The sequence below is a fragment of the Acomys russatus genome, chromosome 21, assembly GCF_903995435.1.
Source record: "Acomys russatus chromosome 21, mAcoRus1.1, whole genome shotgun sequence".
In the NCBI taxonomy this organism is placed as follows: Eukaryota; Metazoa; Chordata; class Mammalia; order Rodentia; family Muridae; genus Acomys; species Acomys russatus.
In genome coordinates this window covers 10,025,775-10,048,592 of record NC_067157.1, presented here as the reverse complement: position 1 = coordinate 10,048,592, position 22,818 = coordinate 10,025,775, and the positions used below count along the sequence as shown (strand labels likewise).

General features: G+C 41.4%; 1 protein-coding gene across 1 annotated transcript in view; it reads left to right on the top strand.

The window, feature by feature from the left end:
- Ak9 (adenylate kinase 9) overlaps positions 1-22,818 on the top strand; it is a 118,031-nt gene that overhangs the window by 34,462 nt on the left and 60,751 nt on the right. Inside the window, exons 12-15 of the mRNA XM_051164063.1 lie at positions 9,547-9,691; positions 12,162-12,272; positions 12,370-12,456; positions 18,390-18,538. Of these exons, the coding sequence (XP_051020020.1) occupies positions 9,547-9,691; positions 12,162-12,272; positions 12,370-12,456; positions 18,390-18,538 (492 nt within the window). The remainder of the gene's footprint in view (positions 1-9,546; positions 9,692-12,161; positions 12,273-12,369; positions 12,457-18,389; positions 18,539-22,818) is intronic.

Here is a 22,818-nt window from a genome sequence, read left to right as displayed (position 1 = left end):
GTTGAAATGTTTAGTGATTAGGAAAATCTAAATTTAAACTGCAGTGAGAAATGTCTCCACATCCACTAGAATGGCTAGAATTGAAAAGGTCAAGTAAGCGTTGGCAAGGCTGCAAACAAAATACCTCTTCCATGTTTTGTTTTGTTTTGTTTCTCTATGGAAGGGGAGTTTGCAAGAGCAGAAGGCAGGTACGAAGGGACAGAGACATGGGTGGGATTGGGGTGTATGATGTGAAATTCACAAAGAATAAAAAAATGTTACTAGGTCTGTAGATGGACGGATAGATAGATAGACAGACAGACAGACAGACAGGCAGACAGACAGACAGGCAGGCAGGCAGGCAGACAGGCAAGCAGACAGACAGACAGACAGGCAGACAGACAGGCAGACAGGTAGGCAGGAAAGCCTGAAAATATTACCTGCCATATAATTTATATGAAATTCTGGAAAAGATATAACTGATGTAAAGTGGCTGTGCATAAAATACTCCAAGGGCAGGAAGGAGAGCTGGGGCAAAGGAAGGAGAAGGGAGGAACTGGCCATAAAGGAGAGAAAGGGAACACTCTGGAGCTAATGTAGAAGTTCAGTATATTGATTTGCGTTGTTGTATATATATATAACTGCAAAATTCTTGAAGTTATTAAAGTGGATGCTTTTTACTGTATTATAAATTATACCTGCAAAGTTGATTTGGTATGTATGTCTTAATTTTTATGAAGCCAAATTAAGCAACCTGAAGATGTACATATTTTATGTATTTTCATATAAAATATATGGGTGATCCTACAAGAATGAATGAACTTAAAAATTGGTAAACTTGGGGCTGGTTTGATAGCTCTGTAGTTAGAACACCAGAACTTGCACAACACCTCACAGCCAACAGGAACTCCATTTTATATGTGTAGTGCACAAACATACATGAAGACAAAACACATATACATGTAAAAATAGAAAATAAGGTGGCTGGAGTAATGGTTCAGTGGTCAGAGCACTTACTGGTTTTGCAGAGGACCCAGGCTTGGTTTCCAGTGCCTACACAGTAATGCACGTTCATAATTCCAGTTTCAGGGGATCTAATGCCTTCTTCTGACATCTAAGGGCACCAAGCACATACAAGGTACATATATATGCATGCAATCAAAATGCTCATATACATAAAGTGAATAAACCCATTTTTAACTAAGAATAGGTGACTACAGGATGGCTTGGGGGTGAAGAACAACACTTGCTCTTCCAGAGGACCCAGTTCAGTTCCCAGCATCCACATCAGCTGGTTCCTAACTACCAGTAAGTCCAGCTCTGGGGTTTTCTTAACCAATATATTGTATTACGGGCTTATTAACCAACCATACGTCCCTTATAACGCGACTAACTGAAACAATAGGAAAAGAGGATTAAAGAATAACAAAACTGTAAGGATATCAGTTCCGAGGAATGATTCGCCTGGTGTTGCCAGCAGGATTTCTTCTGCTGGAACCTGGAGTAACCAGAACCTAGAACCTCAGCAGGAGCCCAGAGCCCTGAAGCCTTCCCTCAAGTGGTTCTCTCTAGGAGGGTCTCGAAAGTGGAGCAATGAACAGCCAAAACCATCCCAAGTTTCCCAAGGCCCCGCCTCCAGTTTTGGGCTCATTTATATATCTCCTCCCAGAGTCTGTTCACGGGATCTTTTCAGCTGGCAACAATCAAGCTCCCTCACGTGGTGGTTTGTCTTCTAGTGGATTAACGTCATCTGTTCTCACAAGACCAGTTTAATCCCACACTTGGGATCATAACAAAAACAGGTTTATCTCTCCTTCATCTCCCTCTTTCTATTTAATAAAATAAGCTATATACAACAAAATAAGAATTAGCCATAAATCAACATTTGCAAGGACCAGTCCATTTGTAGTTAACAATTTTTAAGAAATTATTCCACTATCCTATGCTACTGATTCTTATCCTAATGTCTAAAGTTTTTTTTTTTTTAAAAACTAACCTTATATTAATACTGTGGTGATCTAGTCTTCAACCCCATCAGAGACCCCAGAAGGAGAAACTATTAATATGAAGGGAGTGCAGGCAAGCAAATTCCAAAAGTATTTACAGGACAGAGAGCTGGCTGTCTGGACAGTCACAAGTTCCTCTCCATTGTCAGGGCATCCAGTCTTCAGCCAGCCAGCCCAAGGCATCTGACAGACTGCTTCTGCACTGTCACAAGTTTCTCTCCATCATAGGTGCATCCCACCTTCAGCCAGCCAGCTCAAAGCATCTCACAGACTGCTCTGAAGCAGGAATCCTGAAGGACTGGCCCACCTAATCTTTGCAAGGCTGAGCAGTCAGATTCTCAGTATCAGGCTTGATTATAGTGAACAGTCAGTCTCTCATCAGCAGTAGAGATAAGCAAAGTTCCTCAGACCAGTGGCTATCTGCCACTACCGTTTCTTGATGCCTGCATAATTAGACTGGAGGTATTGCCAGGAACAGATGTGTCTCTCTGTCATAAAAGCCCTTTATTATTAAATGCCATTTTCTGTGGATCTCTGAAGTATTTGAAGACCATCTATCTATCTATTCTAGCTATCATCTATCTATTCCTTTGGAAACATATATAAAAACTAAATAAAGCTTATTCTATAATTAAGTAATTTTGTATCTGGTAAGATTTGTAAGTGACCAACTACCAATTTCTATCTCCGACCATCCTGAACAAGTTATAACAGTTATTTTTCACCTTTTCAAATAAGTTGCACATGTATAATACATTAAATGAATGTCAAACAAAATGACCTTAAGTTTCTACCAACATACAATATTCAATATACAATGCATAAAGGAAAAGTTGAAAAAGGAAAAAAATCTTAAATTTTCATCAATCTACAATACCAATGTGAAATATATGAATACCAATATAAATTATTTGAGGCTAGTAGATTCAATAATCTACTTTTTATTCTATAAATCTATATCCTCCCTTAAATCCTTCCCCTTATATCTTCCCTTCTTTCCCCTTTTTCCCCCTAATGTTAGATAAGATAGAAAAATAAGAAAGAAGGATAGAAGAAAGAAATCACTAAATGAAATTTTTATTAACTTATAACCCCCCGTAGGCAAAAATGAACATTGATAACCCACCAGAAACTGCCACCCCACCTATTGGGAATGGGGGCGTCGTTCTCTTAAAGTTACTTTTTGCTGTTTTGGGGAAAAACATTTTTTGGGTACCCTTAGAAAAATAAGATATTGGCCACGCACTGCAAAAGCTAGCTGTATCTGTTTTGTCCAGTCTTTTTTGGATCGATCCTTGGGGCTAGCCCTTTTTACAGTTGTTATGCATGCAGTTTCCTGAGGAAACAGCAGCTGACGCAGTCTTTGATGTTGAATCACTGGGCTACCTGCTTTGTCTTCATAATTATCTGCCTATTTGCTCTGAAAATAAGCAAACTTTCACAAGTATTAATATAAGTATATATGTATATATATATATGGAAAATTCAAGGTGTACAAATTATTTAAAGATAAACATCTGCCCTATTTTTGAGCAGGTGGAAGCCATCAATGTTATACATCTGTCTGAGCTGTAATATCCAAGCTGTAAGAAAGGATGTCATGTTATAAGGACCAGCTCTCCCATATTATTCCCTTGCTATATGAACACATTCCTATATTATGTATTAAGAGGTCTTTCCTGGTCAGATCTAATCTTTATAAGTTTTGTCAGCAACCATACTTTTTCACTCTGTAGGAATATAGGCATAGCCTCAGCCCCACGTCAAAACTTTTGCAGGTTTCCAGTCCATGCTTGATAAATCTTTATAGTAAGTTGGTTGTCCTAATTCCTCGGTTTTTTCTATAACCCAATGTCTCTCAGCTGCTGTTGTCCCTCATCAGCTGCATTCAGAAAATTTAAAGTCAACAAAGCATTATTTAATCTGTCCCTTGGGTTCTTTACCCTTCCTTTTTGTTTAATAAGCATCTCTTTTAAAGTACGATTTGCTCTTTCAACAACTGCCTGCCCTGTTGGATTGTGTGGTATACCAGTAATATGTTTAATATTATAACATGTATAGAATTTCTTCATCTTAAGAGACACATATGCAGTAGCATTATCAGTTTTCATTTGTGTAGGTATTACCAGAATTACCATTATCGCCAATAAACGAGTAATTACTCTGTCAGCCTTTTCAGAACTTAGGGCAGTTGCCCATCTAAATCGCGAATAGGCATTGATAGTATGGTGTACATATTTTAGTTTTCCAAATTCTGCAAAATGAAACACATCTATCTGCCATATTTCATTCCTTTTTGTCCCCCTAGGGTTAACCCCAGCAGGTAAAGGGTTTTGATTATACAATGAACACGTAGGACACCTATCAACTATTTCTCTGGCTTGTTGCCAAGTGATAGGGAACCTTTTTTTCAAACCCTTACCATTAACATGATGTTTCTCATGAAATTTTGAGGCTTCAAGCACATTCCCTGCTTGGTCGATTTCCTCATTTCCTCATGCCAATGGACCTGGTAAACCTGTATGGGATCGAATATGAGTAATATACAAGGGATAATTTCTACTTCAGATTACCTGTTGCAGTTCTATAAACAATGTTGTCAATTCAGAGTTACCGGGAGTAAATTCAGCAGTTTCTGTATGCAGAATGACTCTTTCTGCATACTGAGAGTCGGTGATTATATTAAGAGATTCCGGAAAATCGAACAGTACCATAAGGATTGCATATAATTCTGATTTTTGGGCAGAAGTAAATGGGCTTTTGATCACCTTAGTCATTTTATCAGACTTATAACCAGCCGTACTCATCTTATTAGCATCCGTGTAGAAGTTGGGTGCCCCTGGTATTGGTGTCCTCCTTACAATACTTGGAAGGATCCAATTAGTTTCCTTTATAAATTATATATGTTTGCTTTTCAGGTATTTGTTATTCATTTCTCCCAAATAGTTACTACAAGCCCTTTGCCGATCTTCATTAATTACCCATAGTGATATGATTTCAGAATTAGTAAGAGGCACCACAATTTCTATCGGGTCCATCCCTGATAGTTGATAAAATCTTCTTCTTCCCTTTGTAATCAACTCAGAAATTTTTTCAATATACATCTTCAACTTTTACTTTGTTTATTTGCTAAAAAAAAATTAAAAAGTTTTTAAAAATTTAAAAATTCCATGATCTTGTCTTCCCTTTGCATAAGAAGCCCATTAGGTGAATGTTTTGAAGGCAAAATAACCAAAATGTAACCAAGTTTAGGACCAATTCTATCTACATATGCCTTTTGCAGTTTTTGCTCTACCAAAATTAACTTCTTTTCTGCCTCAGCCATTAGACACCTTGGACTGTTTAAATCTGATTCCCCTTGTAATAAGCTACTTAACTCATAGGTAGCTAGTCCAATTGTAGGCCTTAACCAGTAATGTCTCCCATCAATTTTTGAAAATCATTTAGTATTTGCAATTGATCTCTACAGATCTGTACCTTTTGGGATCTAATCTTTTGTTCAGGTATCTTGTAGCCTAAATAAGTAATTGAATCCCCTCTTTGTACTTTTTCTACAGCAATTTTTAATCCTCAGCATAGCAGAATGCTTTGTACTTCTTTAAACATTTTTTCTAAAGTCTCCGAATCAGAATCAGCCATGTAATGGTAAATGACAGAGTTAGGAAACTGCTTACAAAGTATTTCTAATGGTCTTTGATTGAAATTTTGGCACAAAGTGAGGCTATTCAACATTCCCTATGGGAGTACCTTCCAATGGTATCTCTTCATTGGACCACTACTGTTTAGTGTAGGTACTGAGAAAGCAAACCTTTCCCTATCCTTCTCATGCAAAGGTATTGTAAAAAAACAAAAACAAAAACAAAAACAAAAAACAAACAAAACAACAACAACAACAACAAAAAAACACCAATCTTTTAAATTGATTACTATTATAGGCCAAGACTTAGGTCACAGGGAAGGTAGAGGAATTCCAGGCTGTAAATGACCCATTGGTTGGTTACCTTATTAACTGCTCTCAAATCTGTTATCATCCTCCAGCTGCCTGACTTCACTTTTATTACAAACACAAGGGAAACCCAAGGGCTGGTAGACTCCTCTGTATGCTGAGCCTTCAGTTGTTCTTGTACTAAATGGTGAAGCGCCTGCAATTTTTCCTTTGTTAAGGGCCACTGCTCTTGCCACACCAGGCTGTTTGAAATCCATTTTAGGGGCAAGGCTGTTGGTACATCAGCAGTGTCCCCTCTTATAATTTTGGAAACTCAATGCCTGTCTGAGTTTGGACAATGGGCACAGCTTGCGGTTGCTCCTGATTATTCACTTTGATACCTTCCCCAGAAGCATGCACCATTTCACCCCTAGCTTCATCATTGCTTACCTCTGTAATGGCAGGAACATTAATCTGAGTGCCCATTGTTGTAAGAGATCCCTTCCCCATAGATTTATGGGTATGTCAGCCACATAGGGTCTCAGCTTCCCTGTCTGCCCTGCTGGCCCCACACACTTAAACCACCGTATGCTTTGTTGTACTTGTGATAACTTACCAATCCCTATAATTTCTATATAAACCTTCTGAAGTGGCCAACTCGGATTCCAATGCTTGTTTGAAGTAGTGCTGGTACCCACCAAACCTTGTAATTCAACACCATTTATTTGTATTATCAATTTAGGTCTCTCATCATTAATTATTGTTTGCCAGAACATACATTTCCCTGTACTTCCGAATGCACCTACTGGAGCAGCTTTGCCCTTAATGTAGGGAAACAGTAACAGCTGAGCAACTCTGTCCCTTGTGTTCGTTCTCATCTCCTTCTTTACACATGCCATTATTTTTATTTCCTCTACACAATCCCATCTATAGTACCAGGATGCACAACAAGACCTTGAGAAGTCAGTCCACTTCCTCCCAGAACCATTCCTACTGTCCCTAAAGGCAAAAGGCCATAAACACCAGTACTCAGCTTGTAACAGTCAACCTGTGGAGATAATGCAATAGATAAAATCTGAGGCCAGATCCAAGGCTGCGCTGCCTTCAGTAGCAGGTATTAGATCACTAGCACCTGATTCCTCTTTTCCTGTGAGTCTGTTACTTCTGGCCTGGCCTGGAAAATTCAGCTTGTATTATTGTTGGTGAGGCCCTGAGCTGACGGCCCCTCTTGCTGTTTCCCACCGGTAAGACATTACCTTGCACATCTCTTTTGGATTAACAATCTCAAGCCCAAAGTTTTCCTTTCCCACATCGGCTACAGTACCCTGGAAGTCTTGGCCCCTCGTAATCACCATGGCCAGATGCTCCGTGTCCTGCCCTATGAGTGTCATTTACTCCACATTGAGTGCACCTGTTATTCTGAGGTCTGAAACTTTTAACCTTACAGTTTCTTTGTACATGACCAAGTCTACCGCATTTAAAGCACCAGATGCTATGATATCTGGGACCTCTGGCCATAGCTTGACCTCATGTATTGTTTTAATGTTCCAGAAAGCTAACATTAACTGTTTCTCTTACCCATTCATCTAATGGAGCTCCTCTTCCCTTTAAAGGTCTAATTGCCCTCTTACATTCCATGTTAGCATTCTCATATGCCATAATAAGTTTCAATGCCTGTTTGGTGTCAGCATCTGCTATTGCTCTATCTAGTGCTGGTCCCAATCTCTGCAAAAATTCTGTGACGGCTTCCCCAGGCCCTTAGTAAAGGGAACGGTTATCTTACCAGGTTCCTCCACCGTGTCCCAAGCTCTTAAGGCTGCAGCACAACATTGTTCGATCACCGTGTCATCATACTGGACTTGCTGTCTTAAGTCAGCCTATCGCCCTTCACCAAGTAATTGCTTTTTACTAACATTTATGTCCCTTCTCCTATTTTCTTGTCCTAGTCTCTCTGCCTCGCGTCACCACCATGATAACCACTGCAGCTGTTGTGCTGCTTCCAATACCGCTGAAACCTAACTCTTCCCATCTTGGGGACAAGTCTATGCTGCGTGGCCCAGTTGCTCAACATCTCTTTGACAAAAGCGGGAATGTAGTCCATGCCTAACAACAGATTCCTTAAAATGTTTTAACTCTAACATATCTATTGGACTCCATTCCATTTCATCATAATGCTCAGCTCCATTCTGAGCAGGCACATGTCTTACAGTAACTGGAAAAGCCGATGGGGATTGTGTGACTCTGGGGAGTTCCTCTATAGGCACATTTTCCTCCAAAGACCCTTTTGTTTTTCTGCTCTCCTGTTCCTGTAGTTGTTGTTGTTGTTGTTTCTGTTGTTGTTGTTGTTGTTGTTGTTGTTGTTGTTGTTCTGCAGCCTCTCTGGCTTCCCGTTTCTCTCCACCCCCTTCCACATGCTGGTACTCTGACCACCTGGCCTGCGGAGCAGGGCAGGATGGCAATTGTGGGAAACACTCGCTCTCAGTTACCAGGATTTTCTCCTTTATCAACAGCAACGCAATTTGTTTTCTATTTGCTTCAATCTCTACCTTCAAATTTTTCTAGTTGTACTGCCACCTCTGCCATCTTTTCCAGGAGGATAGAATTTACTGACCTCCAGTTTTTGTATCTTATCGGTCTTTCTTCCAATCCTTTTAAATATGTTATACAGTAAAAAGACCAAGAAAAAACACAAGATTCTGTCTGGGTATAAGGCAGGAAAGGACATTGTAACAGCAGCTGCAACTTTGCTGACACCCTGAAAGAGCATTACTATCTTTTGAAAACCATTATCTTCCTCCACAACATTAGAAGTTAAGTTACCCATGATGCCCAGAGCATGTTGGGCGCCATATGTAGGTTCAGTTTTCTTAACCAATATATTTTATTATGGAGTTATTAACCAACCATACGTCCCTTATAAACTGACTAACCAAAACAATAGGAAAAGAGGATTAAAGAATAACAAAACTGTAAGGTATCAGTTCTGAGGAACGATTCTCCTGGCATTGCCAGCAGAATTTCTTCTACTGGAACCTGGAGTAACCAGAACCCGGAACCTCAGCAGGAGCCCAGAGCCCCAAGCCTTCCCTCGAGCGGTTCTCTCTAGGAGGGTCTCGAAAGTGGAGCAATGAACAGCCAAAGCTATCCCAAGTCTCCCGAGGCCCCACCTCCAGTTTTGGGCTCATTTATATATCTCCTCCCAGAGTCTGGTCACGAGATCTTTTCAACTGGCAACAATCAAGCTCCCACATGAGGTGGTTTGTCTTCTAGTGGATTAACCTCACCTGTTATCACAAGACCATTCCAATCCCACACCTGGGATCATAACAAAAACAGGTTTGTCTCTCCCTCATTGGGGGAATCTGATACCTCTGACCTTGGCAGACACCTTCACTCATGTGCACATACCCATCACACACACCCCCCCACATACATATACATAACTAAAAGAATACTTTTAAATTAAAAATAAAATAGCATTTTTAAATCAGTGAATGTTGTATATAATTCCAAAGGTGCCTCAAGCAGTATTTATCTTTGGAAGATAGATAGATAGATAGATAGATAGGAAATGTGTCTTATATTCATAGTATCTTGTGATTACACTAATTTTCTTGACTATTTCTATTTCTGCAGGTAATTGACTATGCCAAATTTGTCCAGCCTCGTTTTGATGAAGCCCGTGAGAAACTAATAAAAGATACCATAACTGAGGCTACCAACAGAGCTATCAAAGCTGTGAAAGAGAAGCTTATGCTCGACTTGCAAAGCAGAAGGCAAGGTGAAGGAATCATTGATCTGACTTACTCTGGGTGCTTTGGTGAATGGTTAAACCTGGCTAGTTGAGGACCAGAACTTTAGTGTGTTCATTTTAGTATCTTTGCCATTTGCACACCTAGAGTCTCTCAGTGAATGGCTGAAGGAAGGAAGAGAAACTAACTCATACCCCAGAAGTTCATTCACCTTAGCATGTGTGTTGTTTTAGACCGTGTCCAGCCTTGATTTAGGGAAGCTTTCTATCTGGGCACTGTAGATATTTGGGTGATGAGCATCCTCAGCCCTCTACATTTACAGATGGCAGTTAAACGACTCTAAACACTAATGCAGTGAATGCAGAGGACACTTGGACCCTCGCCAGCTCCTAACCGGTCACGTGTTCATGGTCAGGGTATTTTTAGAATAAACACAAAGGTGAGCTTTGGTTGTCCTCTGAGAAAATGAGAGTTCTAAGTCTATGGCTATTTTTTTAATTCGTAGAGGGGTTTGGTAGAACTTATATCTCTGTTGTCTGTTTTTCTTATACATTTATATGCATGCATATACATGTACACACACATGCATGTACACACATATACACATGTATAGATCTGGCCTGGAACTATGTAGGCCAGGCTAAGCTTGAGCTTGAGCCTTCAGTCCTCCTCTTTCCTATTGAGTACTGGGATCACATGTCGGTGCTAGAAAATGAACCCCATTCCAATAGCAGGGCCTCGAGTGTTCTTAGCCGCTAAGGGAAACATCCACCTGACTAAGTATAATTTTAAAGGCTCTCCCAGGTGTTTCTCCTTAAGAATATTTTTATCTTGTCAGCATCTAGCAAGAGAACCTTGTATTTTTTCATTCTTCGATCTGTTCGTTTGATCAACAATGCTATACTCCAACATCAAGTTAGTTTTGGATTTCTAAAATACTTAGTCACAGTATATTAAAGCTAATTAAAATTCTGTTATTGAGAAACTTTTCTCAACATTTGCAGTGTAATTAGTTTATGGTAATCTTTTTTGGTGCTCTGGAAAGGTTTGTTATAAGAAGTATTTTTGCTTATTTCATTTCGACGGTTTATTTGTTTGTTTGGCTTTCTACACAAACTGGCAAGTTTTCTGTCATTTTCTATTTTGAAGCCATTCAATAAGAAATTAACTCTTTCTTCATGGAAGTGTTTTATTTTCACTAAACAAGAACATACATGACTACTTATTTTGCCTTTCTTCTTCCTGATTAGCCTACCAGCCAGTAAAAGAATCCATCATCCTACCTAAAGAACTAAGGTTGTATGGCACCCCAATGTGCATCCAGATGATCTAGAAAATAGGTTTAGAACATAAGTTCAACATTTGGAATCCAAATATAAATAACATTCATGGCCACTTAAAGATCAAAAGGAAGGGAACTATTAATTCAGAATTCATTAATTAGACAACTGGCATGAAATTCTCATGCTCTTGGTGTTTACATTTTTGTAGAGGGTGGAGAGAAAAAGAAAAGAAAAAAAGGAATGGAGGGAAGAAGGAAGGGAGGAAAGAAAGGGGAAAGGAAAGGTGGAAGGAAAGAAAGAAGGAAGGAAGTGGTGAGAGAGGGAGGAGGAAACATGTAACAAGCGATGGAACAGACAGTGACAGAAGCAGGATGCTGATGGAGCAGAGAGTAGTGACAGGATCAGGGTGCTGATGGAGCAGACAGTAGTGACAGGAGCAGGGTGCTGATGGAGCAGACAGTAGTGACAGGATCAGGGTGCTGATGGAGCAGACAGTAGTGACAGGAGCAGGGTGCTGATGGAGCAGACAGTAGTGACAGGAGCAGGGTGCTGATGGAGCAGACAGTAGTGAGGGGAGCAGGGTGCTGATGGAGCAGACAGTAGTGAGGGGAGCAGAGGGCTAGAATGTTGAGTTGGTCTTGTTAAGGTGAAGATGCTAGATTGAAACTTAAACCCATCTTTCCTGTTTGCTACAGTCTGTAATAATTCTTGTTACCTGACATTGTGAGAAATAAACATAAGTGTTGAAGCTTTTCATAAAATGTTTTCCCAACTGGAATATACAAGCAGATAATTTCCTATATGCTGTGAACCCAAAAACCTTTTAAAAATTCACTGATTATTTTAAGTCTGACAGTAAGGCTCACCTTCTTAACCCTCCAGCTTCAGAACTCTAGCCCCACAAATAATTAAATAAATTTTGTCAAGGGAGAATAGTGAGCATTTCCAATCACGTAATATGTATCATGTAACAGGTTAGCCACCAACAGGGAGCTGGTGTCCCCTGTCCACACCAACCAATGCTCACAATGCTTTGAATGTAGTGATCTACATTTGCCTTAGCAAGACATGAGACAAGTAGATCAAGGGGCTGAGATGCCCACAGCTCTTATAGAAGAGTCAGGTTGAGTCCAAGTCTGTCACCCTCAGCAGCACCTGTTAGCCTCTCTACCTGCCTCCCGTCTCCAGGTGTTAAACATCGCCATTTGTCTTCCAGAGGAGAAGGTCCTAAGGGAACTGCAGCATACAAAAAAGGAGTACGAGGACTTCATGGATTATAGAATGTTTAAAGGTTCTGAAGACTTACTGTCCTCAGTGGATGATGAAGGTACAAGCAGACCCCCTGAGTTGTCGGCGATGGGGTTCCTCTGGTGTATGTAGGTGAGTCAGTAAAGTCTCTTCTTTTGCCGCAGCAGCCACTCAAGGGTCCCAGAAACTTAGCTCCTTAGATATTGCCGATGTAGACAAATCAAAGTCCGAGAACGCCCTCGCTGTGGACACCAACAAAGACGGTAAGGAAACGAACTGCCAATAAAAGTGTTACTGGATCTTACTCCATCTTGACCATCATATGGGAGAGCAAAATTAATACACAAATAGTTGAAAACTTCAGAAGGAAAAAAAAAGCAGGTGGCGCACGCCTTTAATCCCAGCACTTGGGAGGCAGAGGCAGGCAGATCCCTGTGAGTTCGAGGCCAGCCTGGTCTACAAAGTGAGTCCAGGACAGCCAAGGCTACACAGAGAAACCCTGTCTCAGAAAAAAAAAACAATCTAAGAAAAGCAGGCTTTATTTGTGCAGATTTCAGTCAAACAGCTACAGAATAGAATAGCTTTACTAAAATGAAGAAGAGACACAGAAAATGAAGAGTGATATACACGCAGAACCCCAAGAAACCATTATCATGTGATTATAAATTCCTTTTTGAAAGCACTGTACCAACTCTGATATGCTGGAATCACAGTGTCGAAAAACATAATTATAGTCATGAAATGTCAGTATTGGTTGTGCTACTTAACCCTATAACATTGTCTGTTCACCTGCTAAATTCCTGACAGCAACACGTGATACAACATTGTGTCTACAATGTCATCACAATAGCTATAAAGTCTAGTATTCTGCCACTTTTGACTAACAGTTATGTTATTAAACAACTGTTTGAACAAGCAGTTATGTTAAGTTATCAGAAAATACTTTAACCCTTGTTTTAAAGAATTACACTATTAAGCCAGGTGCCCTGGCACACACCTATAATCCCAGCACTCAGGGAGGCAGAGGCAGGTGGATCGCTGTGAGTTCGAGGCCAGCCTGGTCTACAAAGCGAGTCCAAGACAGCCAAGGCTACACAGAGAGACCCTATCTCAAAAAACCAAAAAAGAAAAAAGAAAAAGAAGAAGAAAGAAAAAGAAGAATTGCACTATTTTTTGTATAGATCACGGCTTAGCCATTAGCTATTAGTGTATTTTATTTTATCAATGTGTGTTTGTTTGTGTGTGTGTGTGTGTATGTGTGTGTGTGTGTGTCTGTGCTTTACCAACCACAGGCATACAAGAACTCACAGGGGCCAGAAGAGGCCATTGGATACACTGAATCTGGATTTATGGCAATTGTCAGCCACCTCTTAGCCACCAAGCCTTTTCTCTAGCCCCAAGACAGTTCTTTATATTATAAATTTGTGGGGGGTTGCTATAATAAGTAATGTTTCAATGCACTTTTAATATAAATTTTATCTGGATATTGACATTAATAGAACTACTAGATAAACAAATATAAAGCTACAAAAAATTGTTTTGCATATAAGTTAGTCCAGATTATATTTTCTCTAATAATAGATATATATATATAATTTTTGCTTATTATTTTTCTTCAGGCTTATATTAATTTTTACATCTAAGGTTTATTAATATTTGTTCACCATTTATTTCCTTTTACCTGGGTGATGATTTTTATTTTTCATCAATTTTTCTAATTTATTGTGTCAATTACATTATTTCATTTCTCCAAAAACAACTTACGTTAGTCCCTTATTTCTCAGGTTTATTTTTCAAAGCTGAGTAGCTTCCCTACTAAGTTATCTTGCTATTTTGGAATTAAAGGAGGCATTTTCCATAATCAAGCAATTGCTTTTCTATTATTGATTTGTGTATTTATTTTTAGGATTTAAAATTTTGCTTTTGTGTTCTGGTTCTTATAAGATTTTTGTTAGATTGTTGTTATTTTGTTGCTGCTGTTGTTCAGCTTTTTAGTATTTGGTTTTATAGCATATTAATAATTTGATGTACTATACGTAGTTAATTTTGTTTGTTTGTTTCCTCCTACTGATTCAAACATACATGCTTTCCTCGTTATTATTTTAAATTGGTAAGAACTGACTAGGCACAGTTAGAAATTCATGTGTGTCACCCTCTTACACACACACTTACTCACACACCAGCACACAAGCATGTACACACACACACACACACACACACACACACACACACATTCACAGCAGGCCACCCACGCATTCAGACATAACCAGCAAGTGGCTGCTAGGAGCCCTATATCTTGACACTGGTGAGTTCCCTCAGCAATCTACAGCCCTTCTCCCACACTGTCCAATTTAGAAGCAGGTACTCATGGCCTACCAACAGCAGAGATGCCAGCAGTGACAGCCTGTCTCCCTGAGGCCAACTTAGAGGCCATGGCCTCGGGAACTGGAGACTGCTGACTCAGGAAAGGCACTCCTGCTTGTTCGCTTGCTCGCTTGCTTGCTTTAGATTCATTGGCAATGCATCTAACTAAAATCCTGGCTTTCTTTCGGTTGTTACCAGATATGTTCACTTTTCAGAATTATAAATTGCAACCAGAGTTCTGGGTCCCTGAACCCATACCAAACTCTCCTTCAGAACCCATAGACATATTCTTCAGCGCTGTTTTGTTCACAGATGAGAAAGAACTCAGTAGCATGTCCACAATGAAAGAGAGGTCCTGAGACCTTCATCTAAAAGAAGAGTAGAGTTCAGACATGGTAAATTAGTAGCTAGAAATTTGCTGCTCTTAAATATCCATGGGAAATTAGTGTCTCTTTTGGAATTTAGAAGGAAAAAATGTATGGTTTAAAAAATAAAACTAGCTGGGCCCTGGTGGCACACGCCTTTAATCCCACACTTGGGAGGCAGAAGCAGGCAGATCTCTGTGAGTTCGAGGCCAGCCTGGTCTACAGAGCAACTTCCAGGACAGCCAGGGCTACAATTAGAAACCTTGTCTCTAAAAACCAAATTAATAATAATAATAATGAGAAACACTTAAAGAAATGCTCAACGTCCTTAGTCATCAGGGAAATGCAAATCAAAACAACTCTGAGATTCCATCTTACACCCATCGAAATAGCTAAGATAAAAAATTCAAGCGACATCACATGCTGGTGAGGATGTGGAGAGAGAGGAACACTCCTTCAGTGCTGGTGGGAATGCAAACTAGTACAGCCACTTTGGAAATCTGTCTGGTGCTATCTCAGAAAACTTGGAATAAGGCTTCCTCAAGACCCAGCTATTCCACTCCTTGGAATATACCCAGAAGATGCTCCAGCACACAGCAAGGGTATATGCTCAACCATGTTCATAGCAGCCTTATTCATAATAGCCAGAACATGGAAACAGCCTAAGTGTCCCTCAGTAGAAGAATGGATAAAGAAATGGTGGTACATTTACACTATGGAATACTACTCAGCTATTAAAAACAAGGAATTCCCGAAATGTGTGGACAAATGGATTGAACTAGAAATGATCATAATGAGTGAGTTAACCCAGAAGCATAAAGAGTCAAATGGTATATACTCACTTATATCTGGACACTAGCCCAAGGAACACGTCTCATGAAAGTCTTCACTTACCATGAAAATGAGACAGAGGGGAGGACATTCTATTGGGACTCTAGGTGAGAGAAGCATGGGAGAATGGGGAAATAGAAGGATCCAGAGGGTCCTAGAAACCTACAAGAAGAACATTATGACGGGAGGACCTGGGCCCAGGGGTCCTGCTCAAACTATGACACCAGCCAAGGACAATACATGCAGTAAACATCGAAACCCTACCCAGATCTAGCCAATGGTCAGGACATTCTCCACAGTTGAGTGGAGAGTGGGGACTGACTTTCACACAAACCCTGGTGCCCCATATTTGACCACGTCCCCTGGATGGTGAGACCTCAGAGGAAGGATAGCAGGCTACCAAGAAGAGACTGGATACCCTATGAGCATATACAGGGGGAGGAGGTCCCCTCAGTCACAGTCATAGGGGAGGGGAATAGGGTAAAAGCGGGAGGGAGGGAGAAATGGGAGGATACAAGGATGTGATAACAATTGAGATGTAATATAAATAAATTAATAAAATATATAAAAAATAAAAAATTTTAAAAATTAATTTATAAATAATAATAATAATACCTTAAAACCACTATTGCATACAACATGTGTATTCGCATGCGCACACATACATGCACATGCATGCAAGTGAGCCATTGGGAGTCAACCCATGGCCTTGCTTATTGTAGGTAAACATCCCCACTGAGCATTCTCACTTCACCACTGTCTTTAAAGGGTACTATAGTTTCCTTACAGTACAGAACAGCTGGACACTCATGAGCACAGGAAAAAACAACACAACATATCATTTTGGTGAGAAGAGCATTTTGAAAATGGGTAGTCTCTCTGCTCCACCATCCTTGGTATGTGGCTATTATGCTAATCCACAGAATGAATTCTGAGCTCAGGCTATCGTGTCAGAGCAGAAAATGGGTCAAAAGCAAGAGCTAAGAGCTGAGTTTCACTTAGCTGTGTTAAGGAACTGGCAGGGGAGGTGGCTCAGTGGTTAGAACATTTGACATGCAAGCATGAGGACCAGAGTTCAGATCTTCAGCACCCATGCGAATGTCTCGTGGGCATGGCAACACCACCTAGAATTCCACCCTCTGAAGACAGAGTAAGAGGGTCCCCAGAGCAAGCAAGATAGGAGACTAGCCACACCAGGGAACTCTGGGTTTCACTAAGGGACCCAGCCTCAACAAATAAAGAATAATAAAAAAGATGGTTCTCAACATGAACCTCTGGGCACATACATGCATACATACATACATACATGCATGCATGCATGCATACATTCATATATACATGCATACATATATACATGCATACATACATGCATACATACATACACACCCATTCCTCCACACCTACTCACGTGTGTGCCTGTACACAAGCATGCACATCATGTGCACACACATTAAAATGGAAAAAATAAATAATAAATAATACAAAAGAGTTCTCAGGAAACTTGCAAAACAACAACAAAATCACCCAAACCTATTTGAATATTATTGACTATCCAAGCTGAAAGGAATGTTGGGAAATACATGTTTCCATCTGGGCGCATGAGTGGCCTCTAGGCAAAGAATGCTGCTGCTGTTAAGAAAGAGGAGAAAGGGGCTGGAGAGATGGCTCAGTGGTTAAGGACACTGACTGCTCTTCCATAGGTCCTGAGTTCAATTCCCAGCAACCACATGGTGGCTCACAACCATCTATAATGTGACCTGATGCCCTCTTTTGGCCTGCAGGTGTACATGCAGGCAGAGCACTGTATGCATAATAGTAAATAAATCTTAAAAAGAAAGAAGGAGGACATTGGATGTGCATGAACAGAGCAGCTTGGCCCTTGTGGCATCCTTACCTGACTCTGTTTTGCCCCTCTTTCCCCATGGTTCTCGACTCTTCTGCTCTGCAGATGCAGGGAACTGGGTCTCTTTCTTCTCTGAGGACATTCCAAAGCAAAGAGGAGGGCAGGAGACAGCTGCCGGCTCTGAACACGCGCTTCTAACATGGAGTCCTACAGCAGAGCAGCTCCAAAGCAAACCTGGAAATTCAGAAGTGGCGGAGTCAGAGGAACTGCCAACCTCTGCCTCACCGGAGGGCTAGACACACAGTTAAATGGCAGAGGCACCTGGAGCCGCCTCAGCCCTGCTAGGAATAAGAGCTAAAATCAAGTCTGTGCCAACATTTCCCTCCAACAAGCTCCAGCTCGCCTGCCTCCTGCCCCACCCCCACCCCCTCACGCCAGACTCTTGTTTATGACTGGAAGTGTCCACCCTGTTGTATGGTTCCTTCCCTGAATGCTTATGTCCACCTTCACTCCCGGACGCTCTGGTCTCTCATTCTCTCTTCCTTGACAGGATCCTTCCTTAACATGACTCGCATACTGATAGACCGACTTCACGTCACCGCCCTTCCGGTTTGTGAGTCTCCGGCTCATGGTGACTCTCCCTTCTTCTAGCAGGTGCCATAGCAACACAAAGTTAAGGCTTTCCTCGGCTGCACGTTCACAGCACACCTTACCACAGATAGCATCCCCCTCCCCCCACCCCCCCACCCCTCCAGTCCAGGAGGGAAATTTAGATTAACTTCTCTGACCTTAGTCTCCACAGATGAATTGCTAGAAGACGTGACCGAAAACCACCCAGAGGTGCAGTTCATGATAGAGGACACTCTGAGACATGCCAAAGATGTGAACTTTGAGCATCCATATGATAAACAAGCTGAGATACTAGAGGAAGTCATCCGGGAGGTACACCTTTTCAACCTTTCAAAGTTCATCATTCATCTAGAAACTAAAAGAATGTTTGTTAATCTGCTGTGTGTCTAATTGTCTTACGATCTGACTTTACTGTACTCTTCAAATTTATGTACCTTTCTTGTTGTCTTGGGTTTTGTTTTGTTTTGTTGTTTTGTTTTGGTTTTTTGTTTGTTTTGGTTTTGGTTTTTCAAGAGAGGGTTTCTCTGTGTAGCCCTTGCTGTCCTACACTCGCTTGTAAACTAGTCTGGCCTGGAACTCACAGAGATCTGCCTGCCTCTGCCTCCCCAAGTGCTGGGATTTCAGGTGTACACCACCATTTCCAGTGGCTTGATTTCTTATATTTCTTTATTTTTGAGAATCGTATACATGACTATAATGAAATATGGTTGTAACTGTCCCCCAGCTCCCTGTTTCCCCCATATCCCAACAAATGCACCCTCTCCCAACTTCATGGCTTTTTTTTTTAAGTGACTAGTTACTGCTGCCCACATGTGCATGGGTGTGGGCCACCCACTGGAGCATGGGATACCTGCCAGGAGCCATCCTCAATAAAGAATGGCCCTCCTCCTCCTTCTGGAACTATCCACTACCAACAGGTCCAATGCCACCATATGTGAAATACTCCAGTGCACAATTGCGGTATTTATTGGAAGCTCTGCAATTATAAAAAAAATTATATGATGTGATTTTATAGTTCCGAAATGAATTCACTAAGTTTTATTGTCTTTGATTCAGACCAGTTAATACAAGGGTGTAGTCTATGAAGCCAGTGCCACAGCTAGGTATTTTGTTTATGAGCTCAGTAGTCAGATGCTAAGATCAATTTTGCTGAATGGCTATCTAAACACCTGAGCGTGACATGCCTGTACCAACAGCAAACCATTACCTTTCTTTTGGTTGTAAAGAATAAGGTAACTCTAGAAGTAGGTTCCATGCGATGATCCCAGACAAGCATTCACAGCAAGCATGCAAGATAAATGAGGCACTTTTGAACTCTCAGTGAGATTTTCTATTGCTTTCTGTGTGGTTTGATCTTAAATTATGTGAGATACTCTGGGCATGGGGGCTTATCCCTGTAATCCCAGCATTCAGAAGGCTGAGGCAGGAGTAAGTATCAGGCACAAGTTCAAGGCCAGCCTGATTGATACAGGCAGGTCAGCCCAAGATAAGCATAAGACTCTGTCTCACAAAAAATAATATGTAAGAGTAAAAAGTTTATCACACAAGAAAACAGAACCACTCTGTAAGTCACTGGGTGGCTCCCTAAAGCCCTGGCTGTACCAGCCTCCTTTGGGCCTCTTCCTGAGCTCATACACACTTTTAAACCAATCTCTTTAGGTTATTCCAGCAATAGTTTTTCCTTCAGAGGGGCCTGCTATTAGCAGAAGCAGTCTGTACCTGCTGTTCTCTGTGCTATATTATATACTAGGGTTAGGAAAATAGAATAAAAATGGCCCCTGCCTTTAAGGACCTTCTAACTGAAGTGGCCTGTAAGTCACTCACTGAGTCATCATATGACAAATAGATCCCTACAACTCAGAGCTGTCATCTTTGCCTTGTCAGTGAGACCAGACACCCAGAGAAGTAAATGTCAAGCTAGGACAAGGGTCTATACACCTAGCCCTTCTTGCCTGTGATGAAAATGCTAGCCTTACTTTGTTGTGGAAGATACAAATCTCCCAGGAATATGAATACAACCTCCAGAGACAGAAATGTATGTGCGATGTTAGGGCTTTGCCATGGCAACAGTAAGCTGCAGCTGTGGCCCCGGGGGCTGTCCAGATTATGGCCACTCCCACCACACTTTCATTCCTCAAGAGATCAGGGGATCTGGCAAGAAACCCATTTTCACAAGCAGCTAGCGATCTGTGATATTGTAAAGAGTGTGCTCCTTTGTTGTTTGTTTGTTTTTTGAGACAGGGTCTCTCTACATAGCCCTGGCTGCTCTGGAACTTACTATGTAGCCCAGGCTAGCTTCAAACTCACAGCAATCCTCCTGCTTCTGCCTCCTGAGTGCCAAGATTACAGGCATGCACCACTGCACTCAGCAAGGGTATATTCTTTAGAGATGCCATTTGCTCATTTTTAAAATTAGGTTATCTTTTTGATTTATAGTACTTAGAAGTTGGAGCACTGACTGCTCTTACAAACAACCTGAATTTGATTCCCAGCACCCACATGCTGGCTCACAAACATCTGTAACTCCAGTCCTGTGGAATTCTGACCTCTGTGGGCACTCCACACAGGTTGTGTGTGCTCAGACATACATGCAGGCAAAGCACCCATACACACAAAAATAATAGCATAATAATAAATGTTATTGTATATTTCTTTATGGCTTCTGAGGAAGAGTCCCTCCAATGTTTCACAGTTATTTCTAGAAACGTTTTTTAACAATCTAGGGATAGAGGTTAATGGCAGAATACTTACCTAGCATGATTAAGGTCCTGGGTTTGGTCCTCAGCACCGAATGAATAGATAGGTGGATAGATAGATAAATAGATAGATAGATAGATAGATAGATAGATAGATGATGGATAGATAGATGATAGATGGAATAGATGGCTAGATAGATGATAGATGGATAGATAGATAGATAGATAGATAGATAGATAGATAGATAGATCAGGCCTTCTATCTTGAACAGCCTGAGAAGAGGAAGTGCATCATGGTGACCAAACACCCTCATCTCATGACCAGGAAGCAAACAGGATCTAAGGAAGGGAGTGGCTGGCTCAGTCCCCTTCCAAAGCCAGCACCTAATGGCCTTCCCTTGGGCCCCAAATGTTAAATTTGTACTGTAAGGCTCTCTCTCTCAGCCTAAGCCTGGGAACATGACCCAGGCAAGCTTGAGAAAGTGACCCAGAAAGAATTGAAGGCCAGTTCCAGTTTCTGAGATCAAAGTAGCCAACTGAGATAAACAATTTCAACTAAGGTAAACAATTTTCAGAAAAGTACCATCTGGAAATTTTCTAGAAACTCACCAACACCTCTCCCTGCCAAGAATAGCCCCCAAGACCAACGACCCCGGCAATAGCCAATAACATTTAGACAAGCACCCCTAGCGACCACCAGAGCCAATCCTAACATAGGGCATGCAGCCCCTCCCAACCTTTGCGGTTTTAGCCTTTAAAAATAGCTTGTAGCAGTGACTCGGGGTGCACCTCCCTCCCTGCTGAGGCCCCCTGATGCGCGTCAGCAATAAACCTTGTGCTTTTGCATCAACACTGTGGTCCTTGAGTGGTCTCTCGCGACGACCCCCTACCCGAGTGGACTCTAGGGTCCAACAGTACCACCTCTGAATAATGCCAAGCTATGGGCCAAACCACTAACACAGAGACATTTTGGAAACATTCTGGATCCAGCCTCTATGCCACAGCAAGGACTCCAGGACAACTCCAGTGAGACACTCTTAAGAGTAAATCTCAATAGAGAGAGTGGCTGTTTAATAACCAATACCTTCCTATAAGTACTTCCACCACTTAAAAAGCTGAGGCAGGAGAATAACTTTCCATTCCAAGCCAACCAAGTCTACATAGTGAGTTCCAGGCCAGTCTTGGCTACGAAGTGAAACCATTATCCTTTTTTTTTTTTTTTAATGGATATATATTTCATCAAAGACGAGATGGCTACTTAAAATTATGTAAGTTTAGGGAGGTAGAGAGATGGTTCAGTGGACAAGAACACTTGTTTATCTTACAGAAACATCCATGTCGGGCAACTCCAATCCCAATATGACTCCATCTTCTGGCCTCTACGGACATTTGCACTCACATGCACACGCCCACACAGAAACACACACATAGATAAACATAGCTAAACCCAGAAAATCTTTAAGAAATGTTGCCATTCAGGCTCCACTTCCCTGCTGGGAGTGGGAGGGGCCTCAAGCAGCAGTGAGAGCAATGAGAATAGACTCTTGGAAGACAGCACATTTAAGGGGTGGAACAAAGGCTACTTCCACCTTTGGGGCATGGTAGGGGCTTTCAGGGGAAGCATGCATCTTTGACTGGAGCCAGGTTGCTGGGGATGCCTCATTTGCATAAGGAGGAATTCCAGGTGCTGCTGGACATGATCTTATAAGGGGAGATGACCTTTAACCTGGCTACCAGGCTACATGACTTCCTGGGGATGGGGTAAGAGTGGGCATGCAGGGCTGTGTGCACCAGGACATGCATGCCTGGGATGGGTGTGAGGGTGTGATCGCATGCACTCCTGCTGACCTCAGGATGAGATTTGCATGAGCCTTGGGCCCCACTCTTGATCTGGGC